The 20,607-nt window shown below is 37.2% G+C and overlaps 1 protein-coding gene across 4 annotated transcripts in view; it reads left to right on the top strand.

Annotated features, from left to right (window-relative positions):
• Ctnna2 (catenin alpha 2) overlaps positions 1-20,607 on the top strand; it is a 1,050,408-nt gene that overhangs the window by 991,398 nt on the left and 38,403 nt on the right. For all 4 annotated transcript variants that reach the window (XM_034511450.2, XM_034511449.2, XM_034511447.2 and 1 more), the window contains 2 exons: positions 9,504-9,685; positions 20,288-20,393. In XM_034511450.2, coding sequence (XP_034367341.1) covers positions 9,504-9,685; positions 20,288-20,393 — 288 coding nt within the window. The remainder of the gene's footprint in view (positions 1-9,503; positions 9,686-20,287; positions 20,394-20,607) is intronic.

Genomic DNA, 20,607 nt, shown 5'->3' with positions numbered 1-20,607 from the left:
CTTAGTGTGTAGCAGATTACACTTGGCTTGAGGGTAGGAATTTGATAGGCAGGGGCCATCTAATTGCATAAGTTTTACATCCCACCCACCATTAAGCTGAGTAAAATTGCCAAACTCAGAAATAGCACAAGAGGTAACAGCAAATGGAGAAACAGAACTTTACATTTTTATTGGCTTGACAATGGCTCCATAGTCTTGGGTAGATTTCATAGTAAATACCATGTTGACTCAAGTGTATTGGATAGAGAAAAAAATTGTTTCTCCCTAATGCCTACTTGTTGCCAGGACCAAGTATTTTGCTAAGTGATAGAAAGAAATTACATTAAATGCACATGATTTTTAAGTTTCAGCATGAAACAAGGAAGAAAGCATAACAGCTCTGTCAAACAGATTAACACCCAGTAACCTGGTTCATAGCACTATAAGGAACATCCCAGGGATGAGTCAACAAGATTGGTTGTATTTCCTGTAGTATACTTGTGAATACCTCACACATCTAGTGAGTGATGAGATTCCTTTTTAAAGTTTATTTTTACAGGGTACAGTCATTCAAATTTCAGTATAACTGTAATTCTTACATTCTAATTATCTTCTAATTTTTGCTTAAGAGAACACAATAATCATAGACAATTATCAAAATAGGAATATGGCTAGTGAACATAGAAATGTGAAAGGTCCCAAGCCAAAAGATAAATGGAAATTTAAACCATAAAATCTTCTACCTCATCCCAGTCAAAACTACTATTAGCAAGAAAATAAATAATAACAAATTCTGGCAAGAATGTGGGGGAAAGCACACTTATACACTGCTTAGAGGAATATAAATCAGTATGGCCACTATGGAAATGATAGAGGGTCCCAGAAAACTAAGAACACAACCGTCGTATAACCTATTATAACAAACCTGAAGTATTTACTCATAAACACTCTTAGGTCAACAGCCACAGAGACACTTTCATAGGCATTCTTATTAAGGCACTATGCACAAAAGCCAAGTTACAGCATCAGCCCAAGTGTCTCTAAATAGATGAATGGATAAATAAAATGTAAACATGTGTATATGGGATCTTTCTCAACCATAAACAAGAAAATTAAGTTGTTTGTCAGAAAATAAATACAAATGGAAATTATCATATTAGGGAAAATACGGCAGATGCAGAAAGACAAATATTGCACATTTTCCTATTTGGGGATGTTAAAATTGTTTTAACAGTTTTATTTTATTTTTAATTTTGTGTATATGTGTGGGAATGTGCATATGAGTGCAAGTGATTATATATATATATATATAATCATAGGTTGAAAGAAAAAAAGTTGTTCAGGATGAATGTAGGTTTTGGACATGCCCAGAAGCTCTTGCTGTCATAGGAATTGTGAAAGAAAAGTAGAAAACAAGTTCAAAGTAGAAAGGACACAAAGGGAGTGTGGTGTTCAAAATGACTTCACCTAAAACCGAGACATGTACCCTCAACGAATAAGACACATTATATTTCTCTAATGTACTTTAGACCTTGATATAATTGTTCCAAAGTCAAATGACTGAGAATGTATAGATGTAGATTGATATAAACAAAGGTAAAAATTCACACACTAAAGGAATAACATTATATGTGTATATACAATGGTAAATTAGCTCACAATTTTAATACTAGAGTTTTGTAGGAATAGAGGTCTGTGAGTTCAAAAGTAGAAAGTAGCGCTGGCGGATGATGAGACTCCATGCCACTATACCAAGGGCTGAGGGCATCACTCACTGGTAAAATGCTGGTTAGCACACATAAGTCCTAACTGATCAGAGGAACAGAAAGCAGAGTGGCTCGGATTTCACACAACTCTGGTTTTGATCTATGAAAGCAAATGTTAGTACCATTCTGAGAGCTGTGTGTTGCTTGAATTCTCTAACTTTCAGAAATATTGCCTGTCAAATGTGAACAATAGACTTTCCTGACAGTATTTTTTGAAGGTTACTTGATATTTACAGAATATTAGAACAACACTAGCCATATAAATAGTAAATGTTTAATAAAGTCTCAGCTTAGATCATTATCCTTATTTGGCAGAGAAGGTCCCTTTTGACTATAAATAGTGACATCAAAATGTATAAAAGGGCATAGAATGTCCATTGAAAAATCCCCATAGATTGTTCAATCTTGCCTAAAACATTCAAAATCGAGAAGGTCATTAAGCAAGAATCTTTTGAGTCTGTTGGCATACCACCAAACTAATTAATCAAGGCAACTCATCTTTAAAATTAAGTAAAACCAGCATTTTTATGTCAATGACAAAGGACAAGTTTGAGTAATTCATCCAAACATTAATCAATTACAAGTTAATTTTATTGACTGACTCCTGCCCTGGTTCCACTGATTTGTGCCCTCAAAGAATAAGACAGATTATATAAGCCTTATCTTGCTTTGAGAACACCATCTTGTGAAGATGACCTGAAATATTCACATTTAACAAGAATAGACTCTGCATCTACTTCTCTTCCACACATTATTTTTATGTTAGACATCAAGTCAGTGATGATGGATTGAAACAAAATTTGGATAGTTCTTTTTGATCATAATTTCTTTACTTTGGTGCCTATTTTCAGAATGAAATATGATCAGGGTCCAAGAGAGTAAGAACCAGGTTGTCTTGCTTGGCACTTGCTAATTTGTCTCGGAGGTCTGTCCCATGTTCTGGATTAATTTACAGCCAACAGATTTACTTCATATGTCAACCTCCAGCAGAGACATAGAATTATAACTACTAAATTGGGAATAAGAGGGCATATCAAATGGCTAAGGTTGAACTTTGGACCACTAGTGTTTGACAAGCTGCCCAGAAGTATGAAGGAAGGCAAATTTGTGTTTGACAGAGGAGTTAGGTATTCCTAGCAGTCTCTCCTGATAATGGCCTTATTTTGTTTTTTTATTCAGAAACATATTCATTTCTGAAAATGGCAAGTTAACATAAAAGTAGGTTAAACTGCTTTAGAGTCTTCTTCCAACAGAGCTCTCCAATGTGATAATTAGAGGGTCTTATTTCTCTTATATGGCCCTTTGTGCTACTTTTGTATAGTATTTGCATAGCTGTTGGTAGGCATGGTTATATGTGTATATTTATACTGCCACCTAATAGAGATTGCAAATGTCAGAGGAAGATATCACATATCCTGTTTTTAGTTTCTACTTTATTCCTTTGACATCTTGTCTATTACCGAACCTGGAGATTGCTACATTTCTCTTGTTTCTTCCCAACCACTACCTCTGATAGGTTGATGGCAGCAAAGCTTAGTGATCCTTCTATTTTCTGTCCAGTGATCCTGCCCAGGCACTGAGGTTTGGGCCATTATGTCATCATGGTTGGCTTGTTACATTGATCCTGGAGAGGAGGACTCAGGTCTTTATGGTTGTGATGTGAGTGTTATTAATCACTGAACCATCTCTCCAGCCTTCTGTCTGTAACAATTTTAGGGGGAGTGGGAAGAGAAATGGAAGTGGGTATTGCGATCTGCTAATACATACAGGGTATCTTGCTGTATAGCCTTAGACATAACGTCTTCATTTTTAGAAAATACAATGTACATGTGTGTGTTTTGTTTGTGTGAATGTCTATGTACCATATGCATGCATAACTCCTGTAGAAACCAGAGAAGGTTGCCTTGAGAATGGAGTTGCAGATGGCTGTGAATGGCCATGTGGGTGCTGGAAATTAAACACAGGGCCTCTGAGAAATAACCCATCTCTCCAGCCTCTGACATGACATCTTAAAACTGCTTCCTTCACATGTTACTATAGTATGAGTAGGTCAGCAACAACTCTCTGGCTCTTGACCTTAATGATAGAATTTATTCCTTTGAGGATATACAGAACTGATTTTTAAACATGAGCTTCTCAAAGTTGTGTAACTTTAGGTAACTCTCTTAACTCTTGCATGCCTCATACCCAATGGGTTAGTGCCCATGTGGTTTTGAACTCCACTCCTGGTATCAGGTTCTGTCCCAGTTTCACCACTTTTGCTGTTATACAATATCTGATAAAAAAAAAAAAAAAAAACTCAGAGGGGGAAAGGTTTCATTTAGCTCACTATTGTAAGTTACATTCCTGCCTTTGTGGGATAATTAAGTCAGGAAACTGAAGCAGTTTGTCACACCAGTTGTTGAAATCAGAGAGAGAATAAATGTATGTGTGTTTAGTGACCACCCAGCTTTCTCTACAATTCTGTAGTCCAGGTTCCAAAACCAGGGATTTGGTGCTGCCTACATTGAGGCTGGGCCTTCCTCTCTGCATGAAGACAAGGAGACATGCTCATAGCCCAAATTTATCTAAAAAGAACACAGTCCTACATTAAGAAACCTATTCCCAAATGGTGTAGGATTTTGTCCTATATCCATTGCTGCACTGCGATAAAAATGGTGATGGGTCTGGTTGCTTCCCAACCAAATGACTTAACATTGAAAAGCTGGATCATTCAAGAAAGCATAGGAGGATATGCATGTATCGATGGAATGAATATCTCAGTTGTTCAATTCACACTCTCAGACTGGGTGTGTATGTGTCAAAGAACCCAACTATTTGCCTTTATTATCCTGCTTTAAAGTCAAGTGAAAAGAAATATCACATTGAGTTTTCATCCCTTTGATAAATTATCTTGCACTTGAAGCCCATGTAATAAATTTTGTTCTTTGCCTAAGAAAACAATTCTTCCCAGTTCAGGGATGTTTGCATTCCAAAGGTGAACACTTGGACATGTACCTGGAGATTTAGGTTTTAGGAGAGTTTTAGTCCCTTTGAAGGGCTGCTATTTTGTATCAGTGACTTGCACTTTGATCTCAATAGGAAAGATTTATGAATTGCAAAATACAAGTGATCAGCTGTCCGGAGCAAAGGCAAGGAGCCTGAGACAAAGATTTGAATCCTTGTGCATTCTAGTCTCTAATGGTCTCAGTATGGACCCCAAATCAGCCAGATATACAGCATAGGGAATGCTGATTGCCTAGTATAAATCAAGGCTACAAAACTAGCAGGTGCCTCTGGTGATCACATCACAGGAACAAGAAAGCTGATTCATCTCCTTTCCCCTTAGCCATGGAAATAATTTTTCTCATGTTGCCTTAGTTTGAGGGAATGAAGAATTATATGTTATAGATTTCACATTGAATTTGATTTTAATGTAGTCAGGCTTCTATTTTTTTTTTCTACCTAGAATGGCTTTAATGTGTTAACATTTCAAACTGCTGAGTTACATTGATAATACCTAATTAAAACTCATGTGTTGAATTTTAATTTGATTAACTTGCAAATTTTGCAGTTGTGATCTACTGTTTATAGATAACCTTTTTTTAAATTCCAGTTTCAGAAAAGGTCAATAATGAATTTTTAAAAGCCAAGAGCATTTTAAGAATATTCAAGAAACGCCTTGAGCTCATCAACAGCTACACAGCAGAGGCAAATGGAATGACACTTGTACCCCAGTCACACCCCATCATGTGCATCATGCGGGTCAAGAACCCCGCTGGTCAAAATAACATCACCCTTTCAAATCTGCTCTGAAGAGGCTAGTCTTTCTTCTGGAATGTGTCCTCAGAAAATGTCTATCAGTGTTGGTGACTTGTCTCGAGTGACACTGATACTTTGAGCAGAAAGATGCTTAAGCAATCTGTCAGAGGACATTGAACTTCTGCTCTGAGAAAGGGCTCTACTTTTGGGAAGCTCTTCTGGGAATCAAGGGTGGGGCAGTAATGTAAATTAGATACCAAGTTGCTGGGCAGCTGCAGAGATGGGTAATTACTTAGGAACACTTGCTATACTTCCAGAGCAGTCAAGTTTGTTCCCAGCACCCATGCTGGATGCCTACGACCTTTGGTAACTCTAGATTCAGGGTGATCTAAAATCTCCTTCTGCTTTCTGTAGGAACTTAAACACACTTGTTCAAAACTGCACTCAGACTCACTTATGAAAATAATTAAAAATAAAATAAGAAAATTAGAGTGTGTCAGATATGGTTGTACATGTTTTCAGTCCTTGCACTGGAGAAAGAGAAGCAGGTTGACCTCTGTAAGTTTAAGGCCAGCCTGGTCTACATAGTGAGTTACAGGCCATGCAGTGTTATATAGTGAGACTCTGTGTTAAAATAAACAAATAAACATTAAAGAGAAAACCAAGACCATTAATAATTAAGTACTAAGTTAAATAAAGGAGATGATAATGTTATAGTTGACATAAAAGTGTCCACACTCCAATGCACACATTCACTATTTTGGGAACGAAGAAAAGTATTTTCTACCTGGACCCTGTATGTATGGTCTACAATCTGTTAGTGGCCCTACTGGTTTTTGATTATTGTATAGAAGTACCTGGTGAACAAATTTAATAAAGATTCCCTTGGAACTGTGTTGCCTAAATAAAACATTCCTTTGTATAAAACCAAGTGAATCAAGGAGATAAGAATTCTTCATAATAAAAAACCACCTATTTCATTTCTGTCAGTTGAAGCCAAATGAGAAACTTGGGACCCCCTTTTTTACCAAAGAACTACAAATCAGAGTTATGACAGGCTCTTTTGTATATTATGAACCTTCTTAAAGTTTATAAAAGTACTTTAAATGTTTCCAAAAATACTAAATATTTTAACTAGCATTATTTCTATCAGTGTTCTTTTTACATTAAGCAAACAGACATCTGTGCTATATGAGGTTCATATGTGCATGCATTAAAATGAGTTATAATTAAGACCCATGTAAACCCATAATGAATGTATATATGAAAGTTGATGAGCATGACTCTGTAATAGGGTATATCATCTACAGTTTTATGAGTTCAAGCTAACATTTCTCTAGCCTGTGAGGCTACAACATAAGGTTTCATGGCTTGGTAGACAGAGCTAGACTTTCAACTGCCTTGAACCACTGGGCTTCAATAATCTTCATACAAACTATATTTGGCTACATGATAATGTCCCTGTACATAATGGTGAAGAATTTCACTGGAATACCACCTTTTTTGAGTTCTTATTCTCCAAATAGTAAGTTGTATGGCATTAGGGGTTTAATTAATTTATTTGGGCCTACATACTGTCATTACTATGTGTGAATAATTATATTAGAATAATTACATTAATTAAATTATTTGGTACCCATAATTCTAAGACACACGCATCTTTGCAAAAACTTATATGTGTCTTTTATTTATCCATAGCCACACAGGCTCTAGGACTAGCATGTTTGTTGTTTCTACTGTAATAAGATTAAGTAGGAAACAACCTACAGAAGTGATGTCAGAATAATGTACACAATAACACAATGTTGGCTTTGAGTTTTATTTCTGCTACTGTGATAAAACACTGACTGAAAGCAACTTAGGAGAGGGAAAAGGTTTATTTGGCTTACAACTTCTGACCTCAGCCCATCACTGAGGGAAGTCAAGGCAGATATTTAAAGGCAGTCCTGCTTGCTATTGTTCACTTGCTATATCTAACCAAAAACCTCACTCCATTTCCAAAAACAGTGGAAGGGGTGGAAGATGCTGCCCTCTATTTGGCTCACAAAGAGGTGTATGCTCAGCTTCCTTTCCTACACAGTTTTGGACCACTTATCTAGAAATAACACCACCCATACATGTTTGAGTCCTTTTATATTAGTCATCAATACAATCTCCCTCATACAACATGATAACAGTTCAATTAAATACAGGCTCTACTGAATCAGAAGACAGTATGAATCAGAAGGCTACGTCAAGTACCCAGTTAGAGCAAGGAAAACTTTCACTTTTTTTGTGGACTAACTATGCGTCTTGAATAATTTTAATTGCTCATTGTAGACACTCTAGATTCTCCAATCACAAAGCTTTTGTCTCTCTTTAGAGACCTCATGGATCCCTGAACTAGAGTAAAAACTAAAGCACTATCCAAAGACTCTGTCTTCAAATCATTTTAAAGGTGGTCATGGAAGAATGTCATGAAGTGGAGATAAACATGACACTTGGAATGTGCTACAAAAACGGTGTTTAATCAACAAGTCTGATTCTTATTTACAGTTGTTATATTCTATAAACCACTTCTAAATATTTAAAGGAGCAATTATCCAATCCTTGCTTATAGGAGAAATATAGGGATACATTGCAGTGAGATATAAATTACAATGGTGTCTTCATCTGATCAACACATTTCTAGGTTTTAAGGATGTTTCTGTGCAAATATCTTATATTGTTAATTCACTGCCGTTGAACTCAAGGTGAGCATAACTTAACATATTTTATCTAGCTCTTGTATTTTTTCCATAATACACACCAAAACCTTCTTCTATTTTCTAACACTTAACACCATGCTTGGAACTCTTTTACATGGTGGAGATACCACTATGAACAGCACAAAGATATGAAAAGTGTAGTGTTAGATAGACTGAAAAATGGGTGCTGTTTACAGTAAGGGAATTGAGGAAAGGCAAAGAATGGCTTGGTTCAGCATCATCTGGGAATGCACACAGTGGTGACTCAGAGATTTCTGATCCTTGCATCATTTGCAAGTGAGTGGAGAAGTGCTTTCAGTATTGATTTGTGGTTTACAAATATATTTGGGAGAATCAGCAAATTTACAAATAGTCTCAACAGCAAGGAGACTCCTTCACTCTTTCCTATATTTTCTTACCTAGCAACTTCTGCCAATCAACCTTTGCTTCCTAATCTTACTCAGCTTGAACATGCCCAATCTCTGAAAATCTGAAGGATGAAATATTCTGACTCTGGAAACACATTGAGTATTGAGGTTAATATCAACATTTTTCTGAGGACCTTGGAGTTTTGGACTAGGAATGTTCTACCAAGTCTAAATGCTTCCTGTGTAAAGCATCTTAGATAAGAAATAGTAGCCTGGATATCCTCCCATTTCAATGGCTACCTGTATTCAAAGGCTTTGCAAGCATCCACTCAGGAAGATGGGGAAAGAAGGCTAAGATGGAGGATGCCATCCCTAAATGCCCTAGTCAGGGGATACTTTTGTAGTAGTTTGTATGCCATCATTCTATGGATATCTTTATTTTTTATTCATAAACGTCTTTCCATTCCACTATACTTGAACGCTCAAATATTGTTTAAAATTTTTTTCCTTCGCAGCAACAGAAGGCTTTTTTACCTTCTCTGAATAGCTTTCAGTGTTGAAAGAGGTGCATTCTTTCATCGGGTAAAAGTTTCCTGAGACCAAATATAAAAATTGTTAAGAATAGATTCTTTTGAACAAACATATGCCATCAAAGAAACAGGGAAGTTCTGCTACAGTCAGGGTGCCTGCACTTTTGGATCTTTCTGTATCATTTATATAAGAAAGGGGGGCAGGGAACTGGAGGACCTGGTCAGTCTGTACTCTTGGTCTGGTAATAGTGAAGACATGCATCTTCTAGAATGATGGGACATCCTATAAGCTTTGTGAGTCTGGCTCTGCCACCCACAGGAAGCAGAGTCAATGTGCAATGTGTAATTACTTCGTCACTATTAGTTATGCTTCTCCCTCTGTAACCCACACAGGCCATCATGGCGCAACTACCCCAGGAGGAGAAAGCAAAAATAGCTGAGCAGGTGGAGATTTTCCACCAAGAAAAAAGCAAGCTGGATGCTGAAGTGGCCAAGTGGGATGACAGCGGCAATGACATCATTGTGCTGGCCAAGCAGATGTGTATGATCATGATGGAGATGACAGACTTCACAAGGTGAGGCCCAGAGACAGGGAGATGGCCATGTTCGTACTAAACCCATGTAGATAGCACTGGCTATTATCATGGGAAAGCTTGTTGAAAATGCTATACCAAAGCAAGCAAGAGCTCTTAAGTTAGACTTACCAGTCCAAATAATCTCCTGTTTAGTTAAGAACAGATCAATTTTCTGTAAATAGCATTGTGTTAACTATGTATTATAGGGCAATCATAGCAGCAAAACCCAGGGGTTGGTTGACAGCATTGTGTTTTGTACTACTTTAACATTTGTTTAAGTATTATTCTGGAGATAAAGTGACCGTTTTGTTAATTTCCTGTTGGAAAAACACGTGCATGTTTGAATGTGCCTGCATCTGTTTCATGTGTTCTACCAGCACAGGATTTAGCATTAATTTTGGCTCACACTTCTTCCTAATGTTCTTGGAATTATGTCCAACAGCTAAAGATGACAGAGTTCTTATGAAAAAAAAAAATCTAAAAATGTCTGTGTGAACACTGTTTTCTTTTCCTCTGAGTAGCCCTTCACATGGGTCAGGAAGCAGCCAACATTCTGACAGAAGCCTTTGCTTTACCACAGTCATGGGTACGTCTATCATTGCCTTTGGAGTCTTCTTAAGAGGCCAGTGACAACTTTCTCTGGCTTTCTGTACTACATCAAGAGCAATCAAATGCAGAAAAAAAGTCACACGGGAAAGGTCCCTCAGTTCTAAGTGAGAAGATGAAGTGGTGTCAAACAAGTCCTTAACTCTTTTTGCAAAAGCAAGGAATAAGCGTAACCAGCTTCTCAAGAGAGGATTAAATGCAAAAGTATAATGCAAGTAGGAACTATGCTGCAAAACACATTTAAAACATCCAAAAAGCTCATTAAGAGTCTGTGTGTGTGTGTGTGTGTGTGTGTGTGTGTGTGTGTGTGTGTGTGTGTGTGTGTGTGTTATGTGCATGTGTTTGTTTGTTCATGGTGTGTATGTCTGAGTATAGATGCATGTGGAAGTCAAAGTCCAAACTCAGGCATAGGACTTCACTTTCCACCCTCTCTCTTGTTTTTAATTGTGTGCTCCCAGTTGGCAGGCCGGTGAATTTGGGGGGATTCTGCTGTTCCTGACTCCCTTCTTGCTGGAGACATGTAGACTGCGATTATAGATGCACCTTGCTGCATCTGACATTACATGGTAACTTCCTGGGGATCTGAACCCCTGTTTTCAATGTTGTACAAATGTTTGCTTTGTTTTCTATTGAGCCAGCTCCATAAATCCAGACTAAATTTCTGATTTTTATTTTTCTGTCAAAATTCTGTAACTTTAGGTTATTGTACCTGATTGTACAACAGGACAGGATGTGACCCAAAAATTAATGCTACATCATAAACTTGTATTATGTTACATTGTATGCATGCATACATTCATATATATCTTTTAAAAAAGAATTAACATACCATCAACTTTAGTGAGTGTATTTTTTAAACATATGTAAAATATGTTTTATATGTTTATGGTTGAACATGGTGTTCATGCAAGACATATAGCAATGTCAGGACTTCATGTAGGTGACAACAATTTTTAATGATTGTTGACTACTTCTAATAAGGAAAGGCAAGAATCGATTATAGGTTTTAATAAAATACAGAACACAACTATGTCATCCCCTTTACCCTTTACCTCTGGCAAATATGTACTAACGACATTACTTGGCTCCTTTTCCAAATCTTTTAAAATTGTTTTTGATTCTAGCAAAATGATTTCAGTGTTAGGAGTGTGACCTTCGAGAGCTTTAAATGTCATCATATTCATTCAAAGTTCAAGTTTGTCCATTTGGTTAGTCTCCTTGAGCTTCACAAATGTATTTCTCTCACACAAAATAATATCAGGGGGGAAAGTCCGAGCCATTATTTAAGTCTGGATTGCCCACAAATCAGACACTGGTGGCAGCCTCAGTCATTGCTTCCTGAGGTCCATGATGACTTCATTTGCTTGCTTTCAACATTTTATTAGTATTTTATCTGATGGATATTATGCAACCCATTAATAACATCAGTGGAACAAATAATCTCATTAGTTTGAAGTGAATAATGACTTCAGTCACGTTGCTAGTTTAGATCAGGAGAACATTTTGTAATTTGTATTTTATATAACTGTGGTCAAGAAAGATAAATACATTTGAAGGGTCTTGTTCAATGGTGTTGAATAACAGAGAGGTTTTCTTTTTTTTTTTATTTTTTTGGGGGGTTGTTTTTGGTTTTGTTAGATTGTTTTTTAGTCAAAGCATCATTTTAAAAGTGAAAAGAAACCTGGTTCAATTTCCTTCAGAATTTATATAATAATTTTTGTGCTGATCTGAATAATGAAGTGACCAGCCTGCTGCTACTGGGTATTATTTTTCCTAACCTTTGATGTGTGTGTGTGTGTGTGTGTGTGTGTGTGTGTGTGTGTGTGTGTGTGTGTTGGCGGTGGTGGGGTTCCCTGTTCTGTTGCAAAAGCAAGGGAAAGAAACAGATGGCTAATAAAAACAGAACAATAGGAAGGTCGGAACTTACATCAAGCTTAGAAGGCAAGCCTTGCTCTCAGGAGGCTGGGCTTGTTCTCAAGAGGCTGGGCTTGCTCTCAGGAGGCTGGGCTTGCTCTGAGAAGGCTGGGCTTGCTCTTGCTGCCACCTGAGCATGCTCATCCTGAACAAACCAGCACTTGACTGTGTTTTTCATTGTGGTCTCTCCCCAAACGTTGCTGCATTCAGCTTTGTTCATTACTATTGCTGAAATTACACTTTCTACTTCAAGAAGGAGTAATTGTAGCTTTGTACAGGTCAAGATTCCTAAGTATCATTTTCTAGTATTTAAAGTTTATGTGGAGTCGATTAAAAACCGAAGCTTGATTCTGCTACCTAAGTATTTAAAGGGCATGTATGTCCCACAATTACCATTCATTTATTATTGTGTTGTTTTATTCTTATTACTGGGTAAATTATTAATTGGATTTCCTCATCTCTGCAAGCTCCACTCTGTTATTAAAATAGAAGTGTTGCCTGGTTACTTATGCTCTATCTTCTTCACGGGGGAGACCAGACCCCCTGTGTCTCACACCCTTTTCCTTACATCTCTGGTCTTGTGACTTTCATTTGAGGGGCAAATCTGAAGCATCATCCCTCATACAAAAACTTCGGACTCCTCATGTCATTTTGAGAAAGAAATTGCCGTGTACCAGTCTTGGGCTGCCCAACCAAGATGCATGCAGACAGCACCAGCTCAGCCTTAATTGAATAACAAGGAGCAAAGTACTCATTTAAAATCAACCAAAAGGGAGAAAACTGGGCTTGGGGTAAGAAGCATCTGGGCATATGCAACTCTAAAACATTGCACAATGAACTCTAGATTCACAGAATAGCTCTACTTGTTCTGAGTTCAGGAGCTCATTCCCTTACTTTAGCTGTTGTAGCTGGTAATTGAGTATCAATCTGCCCTCTCCTCTTCTCATATCAAAACTGGCCAATAGAGACAACTGTCTAACATGCTTACACCAAAACTCATTCATACATCTTTGAATTTGCCCTTTAATGCCTGACTTTCTTCACCTTTGTCCATCTATTTATGGTTTTCATTGTTATCCCATCAACAGTATCCCTGAAATAGTTGAACTCATGTTTCTAAGGTCCTTCCTGATTTTCATGATTCACAGGATTCAGTAAGTTACTTCAGAAACAATCCTTGTCTTGCTTCTACCTGCTGGGGTAAGCATGTCTCTCTCTCTCTCTCTCTCTCTCTCTCTCTCTCTCTCTCTCTCTCTCTCTCTCTCTCTCTCTCTCTCTCTCTATGTGTGTGTGTGTGTGTGTGTAGGCCCATGGTGGACTTGAAAGGATATCTCTGGGGAGTCAGCTCACCCCTTCCATTGTGAATTCCAGGGCTTGAATTCAGGTTATCTGGCTTGAGCTTCATACACTTTTACACACTAAGCTGTCTTGCTAGTCTACAGAAATTTCTTGGAGCCTTTTCTTTTGTTTTCTATTTTGTTGTCTTGTCTTTTCTATTTTGTTGTCTTTTCTTTTCTTTTGAAAGTGTACTTCCAGAAGAGCTTATATGACCCCACACATTTGTAAAAAACCCTCATTGCATTTTGTCACTAGAGTTACATTTAATATTAGCGAACTAGATGTATCAAGAAGGCTATAGAAAATAAACACATTAAGCTTGGCTTAATTCTGAATTAGAATTCTGAGTAGTGAATACTTTGCTCACAATATGCCAGCACACTGCTATTGCACATTAAAACTTGCAGGCTTTTTGTAAAATAAATGCAAATATATTGGCAAATAGGCGCTCACAGCACTGAAGTAATAGTTTGTCAGCTTGATTCTTTTTTGGAGTGACCACTTCTTGGGAAAGATTCCAAATACTGGCCTTTATATACCAAACAGCTATGCTTAAATGAACGATGCTGCAAGATTCTGTGTAGTAGAGAAGTAATATAATCTATTTCTAAGAACACTAGCACCATGTTCCAGGTGAGAAAATAGAACGACCCCTGCCATTATGGATATAAGATTCCCTAAAATACGTTTTCAAACTCCTCTTGTACTAGAGACTTAACTATTAAGGAAAAGAAACACCAGGGTATGAGTCCTCATTTTGAGATGGATCTATAACTATGAGGATAACATCCGTGTTGCATTTGTTTTCCTGTGACAGCAAAAATAGATTGATGTCTTTTCAATTTCCTAGATCAGATTTTAGGTTATGCTTTCATTTTCTGGTTATTTATATCTTGATTCAATGATATGCAAATGAGTATAGCTCATGTAGACTTGTCTGATATAGTAGCCATTAGTCAAATATGGCTGTTTAAATTGTTTTTTTTTATTATTTTATGCATCTTAAAGTTTACTATGTTTATAATTGTTTAAGAAGGCAATTTTGCCACATTAAATACACTGATGTGTATCCATTGCCATTGATCTATACATCTTATCTTCTTTAAAAGGATTTCCAGTATGCATTCCTTGCTAACTCCTCATCACCACAACCCCTGAAAACCATCTGAAAAATTAGCTTTCTGATTCTGTGTCTTTTATCACTCAGTGTACCAGATGAGAGGCATAATTTATGTTTGTCCTTTTGCAACTTGATTCTTTTGTAGAAAATAGAGTTTTCAGTGTCCATCCAAGGCACCACACACACACACACACACAAATAGCTTTTGTTTTTATGGCTGAATAATATCCCACTGCCACAGATATACTACATTTGGTTTCTCTAACCATTTGTTAATGGACGTTTAGATCCCTCTTCCATTGGGTATTGTGAGGGCACAAAGAAGATATTTCTTTGAGTCCCTGTTTAAAGAGGAATTGGAATATCCTATCTTATTTTCATTTTTTTAAATGAGGAATCCACAACTTTCAGGTTCCTGCATCATTTTAAGTTTGTACCAGCAATTGATAAGAAATCTAACTCCTTTATATCGAACATAGGAATTTTCTGCCTTTTTGCCAGGAGTGCTCCTAATGTGTATAAAATGGAATATCCTTGTGGTTTTGATTTCCAATTTTCTAGCAACTGGTGACATTTTATGTTTTTTTTTCCTGTGCTTATTGACCATTATATGTTTTCTTTTGAGAGTTATCTACTCAAATCTTTTAGCGGCTTTAAGTAAATATTTTGTTGTCATTTTTTTATATATTCTGAATATCGATTCCTTATTAGGTAATAAGATTCAAAGATATTTTCCTTATTTATCATTTACAATATTCACGGAAAATATACTTTGATGGTAAAAGTTTTAAACTCAAGGTCAAATGTATTTTTTTTCTTCAGTTACTTGTGCTTTTGTTATTATAGCAAGGAATATCTGCAGATCCAGTGTCATGGAGTGCTCACACACATTCTTTTGCTTTTGCTTTTATACTTTAGCTTTCTGTTTCAGGGTGATCACTTCTAGTTGAATATTTCGCTGATGGATACAGTTTCCCTAGCACCATTTATTGAAAATACTCTTTGCTTCATTAAGTGGTCATAGCACCCTGTGGAAAACCATTTGATCATGTGTCTGAGGTCTTATTTCTGAACCTGATCCTGTTCTATTTGTCTGTATTTCTGCTTTTGAGTTAGGACTGCACTCTTTTGCCTACTGAACAATTATGGTAAGTTTTTAAAATCAGAAACTATGAGACCTTCAGCTTTTTTCTTTTGCCAGATTATTGTGGCTACTTGAAATTCCTGGTGAATTAAGGACATTTCATTTTGTTTGGGCAAAATAGAATACAGGATTTTCATAAGGATTGCTGTGCATCTGCAGATCTCTAAGCCATCTAATTCCCGTTTATGTAATGGTGATTCATGTGCCATCTTGAATTTCTTTCAGAAATATTTTGTACAGAACTGAACATATAAATCTAGGAACTCCTTTATTATGTTTACTCCTTTTTTATTCGTTTTTGATACCTTTTTTAGTGGACGTTTCTGAGGAATGTCTTTTAGGGCTGAGGATTGAACCCAGAGCCTTATTTCTACTGGGCAGACATTAATACCTGAAATATGTCAATCCTGCATTGCTCTCTTAATGCTATTTCATCATGATTTATTGTGAGTGTTTACAAGTGTGACTGCATTTTCTTGTGAATCAGTATACTTAGGTTTCCATTCTGCTTCTCTCTGAGCATAGTATCATTTGGGACTATTCCTTAGTCTTCCTGGGTGTCAATGCTCAACTCAAAAATGTGTGTATGTGTTAGCATAAAATATTTATATGACTAGTTTTATTACCCTCTTACACAGACTCTACAAGAGTTCAGATTGAGCCTCCAGTGTAAATGCTGGAATCTTAAGCATTTGTTTTTCATTGTGGTGCTCATGAGTGTGTGAACTACAGTCATTGGTGGACTAAAAAACAAAAGAAAGAAATCGTACTGTCCTTGACCACTCTGGCTTCCTCAATCCTTCTTCCAACTCTTACACAGGACTCCAAGAGCTCTGCCTCATGTTTGACAGTGGGTCTCTGTATCTGTTTCAGTTAGCTGCTGGATGGAGCCTCTCAGAGAACAGTTATGCTAGACTCCTGTCTGCAAGCATAGTGAATAGTATCAGGAATTGTTTTTTTCCCATGAGGTGGGTTTCAAATTGGGCCAGACCAGGGGATGGTCATTCCCCTAATCTTTGTTCCACATACTTGCACATTTTGTAGGCGGGGAAAATTTGGGGGTAGGTTTTGTGGGTGGGTTGGTGTTTCCCTCCCTCTAATGCAAGTTCTGTCTGGTTAGAGAAGGTAGCCACTTCGAGCTCCATATCCCCCCACTGCTGGGAGTCTTAGCTAGGGTCATCCCCATATCCTCCCAAGAACCTTCCCCATCTTGCTCTCCACTGACTTCCATTCTCTCTCCCAGCTGTCTCACCCTCATTTCCACTTTCCCAATACCCACGCATGTTCCCTTGCCCATCCTCTCTCCCATCCAGTTCCTTCTCCCCATCCATTTCCAATGTCTATTTTATTTTCCCTCCTGATTGAGATTCAAGCATCTGCCCTTAAGCCCTCCTTGTTACTTATATTCTTAGGGTCTGCGGATTGTAAGGTGGTTATCCAGTACTTAATTGCTAATACTTATAAATGAGTATATACTGCACATGATTCTCTAGGTCTGGCTTACCTCACTCAAGATGATATTTTCTAGTTCCATTCATTTGCCTGCAAATTGCATAATGACATATTTTTAATAGCTGAATAGTATTCCACTATGTAAATGTACCACATTTTCTTTATCCATTATTATTTTTCTTTTTTTGAGGAATGTTTGGGTTGTTTTCTAGATTCTGTCTTTTATGAAAATAACTGCTATCTAAACATAGTTGAGTAAGTATCCTTGTGGTATGGTGGAACATCTTTTGGGTATATACTCAGGAGTGGTATGGCTGGGTCTTGAAATAGAACTCTTTAGAATTTTCTGGGAAACTGCTCAGTTGATTTCTAACCTACAGAGCCAACTAGCCTTGGCCCATGGGTGCTCACAGAAATTGAATCACAACCAAAAACATGCATTGACTGAACCTGGACACCCCTATACATATTTAGCAGAAGGGTGGCTTGTTCTTCATGTGAGTTCTACTACAATTAGAGCAGGGATTCTCTCTGACTTGGCCTCTGTTTCCTGCCTTTGGATTCTCTTCCCTTACCTGGGCTGCATTGTGTAACCTCAGTGGAGGAGCATGTGTTTAGTGATGATGAGACTTGATGTGCCAGGGTGAGTTGGAACCAAGGGAAAAGGCCTCCCTTTCTCTGGGGAGAAGGGGAGGGAGGAGTGAGAGAACAGGAGGGAGAAAGTGCGACTGGGAGGAGAAGATGAAAGTTGTAAACCGAATAAATAAATTAATTAATTAATAAACATTATACGGTATTTTTGCTTCATCTGTAAGATGAGCATTTGAACATCAAGCAAATAGAGTGTCTCTAAAGATATTCTTTACTAAATTAGAACATTGTAATCAGTTTTAAAAACATGTCATTTACCGTTTATAAGGAGATATTTTCTGAGATCATTTGGAATGATATATAAATGTATATGTTTGTATTTGGGTTTATGATATATGTAACTGGGGGAGTTTATATGCACCACACACATGCAAGTGCCCCCAGAGGCCAGAAAAGGGTGCAGGAATCCTTGGAACTGGAGTTAAGGCTAGCTCTACATCAAAATTCTTGAAGCAAACAAATACTTATTTCCTTGGCAAAGAAAAATGAAGAATCCCCTAAGCTCTTAATGACTCTGTTTGGAGAAAGGCCAAAATTAATAGGTATCATGTCAGAATAAAGCTTCACAAAAGATTTCGTATTGTCTGAGAGTTACAGAGAAATACATAGTATGTCAGCATTTTAAAGTAATGACAGATTATTTAAGCTTTCTTTTAAATAATAATGGAAAAAAGAATACAGGAAAAGGAAGGACGCTACTTAGAAATGATAAGTTAAAAAACACATATCAAGGAGCAGATTGTCACAGAATCTTTACCTCACCTGTGTTATATAAAGTTCACCTGTGAAATGTTGTTCACAGTTTAAAAATTGTAATGGTCACTGAAAAAAAAATCAATGAATGTATTCTGTGGGAGACAGTGCAACTATACCTAACTGAAATACCTAAGTTTAGACTCTTCTGTATGTGTGTCTCAACAGTAATATGAGCCTCACCTACTTCATTTTCAGCTACTAATACAGAAAAACAAATTCCAAAATGAGAACCAGTCTGAAGCAAAACAACGTGCACTTCCTTAACATTCATTTGATAGAAGACATTTTAAGTCTTCCAATTTGCAATGCTACATAACAATCATGGCCATTGCCCTCTTCCTAGAACTATGTGCTGTATAAATAATTCTCTTCAGAGTAGCTTCCTCTAGGTCCCATCCCATTGATGACACAGGAAAGCATTCTTGGTGTCTAAAAATTCACTGTATCTTAGATATGTATAAGGAAGGCTACCTGATAATGTAGCCTGGTTAAAAAAAAAATAAGGATAAACATGTTCAATTTATTCTTTTCTTACTTCCCAAGAAAGTGAAAATTTATATGCTACATTTTGTTTAAAGGGCCATGGTGCAGCAACGGTTCCCCTCCCATTTAATCAGCATTTAAAATTAAACAGGCAAGTTGATTGAGTAATATAATGTTTAATTGCCTACCTAATTGAAAACCATGTGTGAAAATGTTGGGGTGCTGCAAGCATAAGGACATTTACAAGTATAGTGTTTAGTGCAATAATTTACATATCAGTACTGGAAACATAAAGTATATGATATTTGGAACTTTGCAATTTTAGAAAAAACTAGCCACATATTCCTACATTGTGTTCCAGACAGAAGTGCTTCTCAGGAAGCCACCTGTACTTGAGTTAAATAATTTGAAGGTGCTGGGCACAGTATGGATTGCTATGCAACTGCACCTAGCTGCTCTAGGATTTTTTTCTTTCTGTTTTAGAACTCATCACTGGCAGCCTGTAGGGATGAGTGGTTGTTAACTAACAACAGAATTGAGAGTCATACAGGAAACCGGTCTCTGGACATATCTGTAAAGAGTTGTCTATATTAAGTTCTGCCTCTGGAAATATCTGGGAAATTAACAGAATATTTTATTCTGTTAATTGATGGGGAAAGAGCACTTTGATTGCATGAGGATCCATTCCCATTCCTTGGGCACAGAATTTTGACAAATGAAGAAAGTGTACTGAGCCCCAGCACGGATCCCTCATTTTCACTGCTGTGAATGCAATGTGACCAGCTACTTCATGTGCACACAGAGAGATTGTGTACAACATGTAGCACATGAAAGCTATTGCGTGCTAAAGACCCTTCCTCTTGTGTTGATAATTTTAATTGACTACTGTTGAAAAACAGTGTAAGGATAATGTGAATGTGTATATGAAATGATGAGACAACCTTCTCCCAGTACATACATGGAAACAATGTAGGCTACCAACCTAGAAGTTGGGGTGCATCAAGGCAATATTGAAAATTTTCAATAACAGGGACAGACTGCATTAAATACAGAAGTAGCATGTTGGACCAAGAATGTGGTAGGTTTATGTGCTACCAGTTATTGAGTAGAAATCTAATTGTGATACTTTTTTTTTCAGAGGCAAAGGCCCACTGAAAAATACATCCGATGTCATTAATGCTGCCAAGAAGATTGCAGAAGCAGGCTCTCGAATGGACAAATTAGCACGTGCTGTGGCTGATCAGGTAATACAAAAAAGAGAATGGGCATTAATTAGTACCAAGTGTTCTGGGACCAGTTTTATGCACCATATGAAATGGCTTTGTATAATGCACTTGGAGGTAGTCTCTAAAAATTTACAACCTGGCTTCTGCCGAGCTCATTGCAAAGGCAGCTTTAACATGGTAGAGGCATGAAAGACTTGAAGCATGTGACAGAGTAAAACAACCTTTCCCATTC

This window comes from Arvicanthis niloticus, chromosome 9 (assembly GCF_011762505.2).
Source record: "Arvicanthis niloticus isolate mArvNil1 chromosome 9, mArvNil1.pat.X, whole genome shotgun sequence".
NCBI lineage: Eukaryota > Metazoa > Chordata > Mammalia > Rodentia > Muridae > Arvicanthis > Arvicanthis niloticus.
This window is presented reverse-complemented; position numbering and strand designations above follow the sequence as displayed.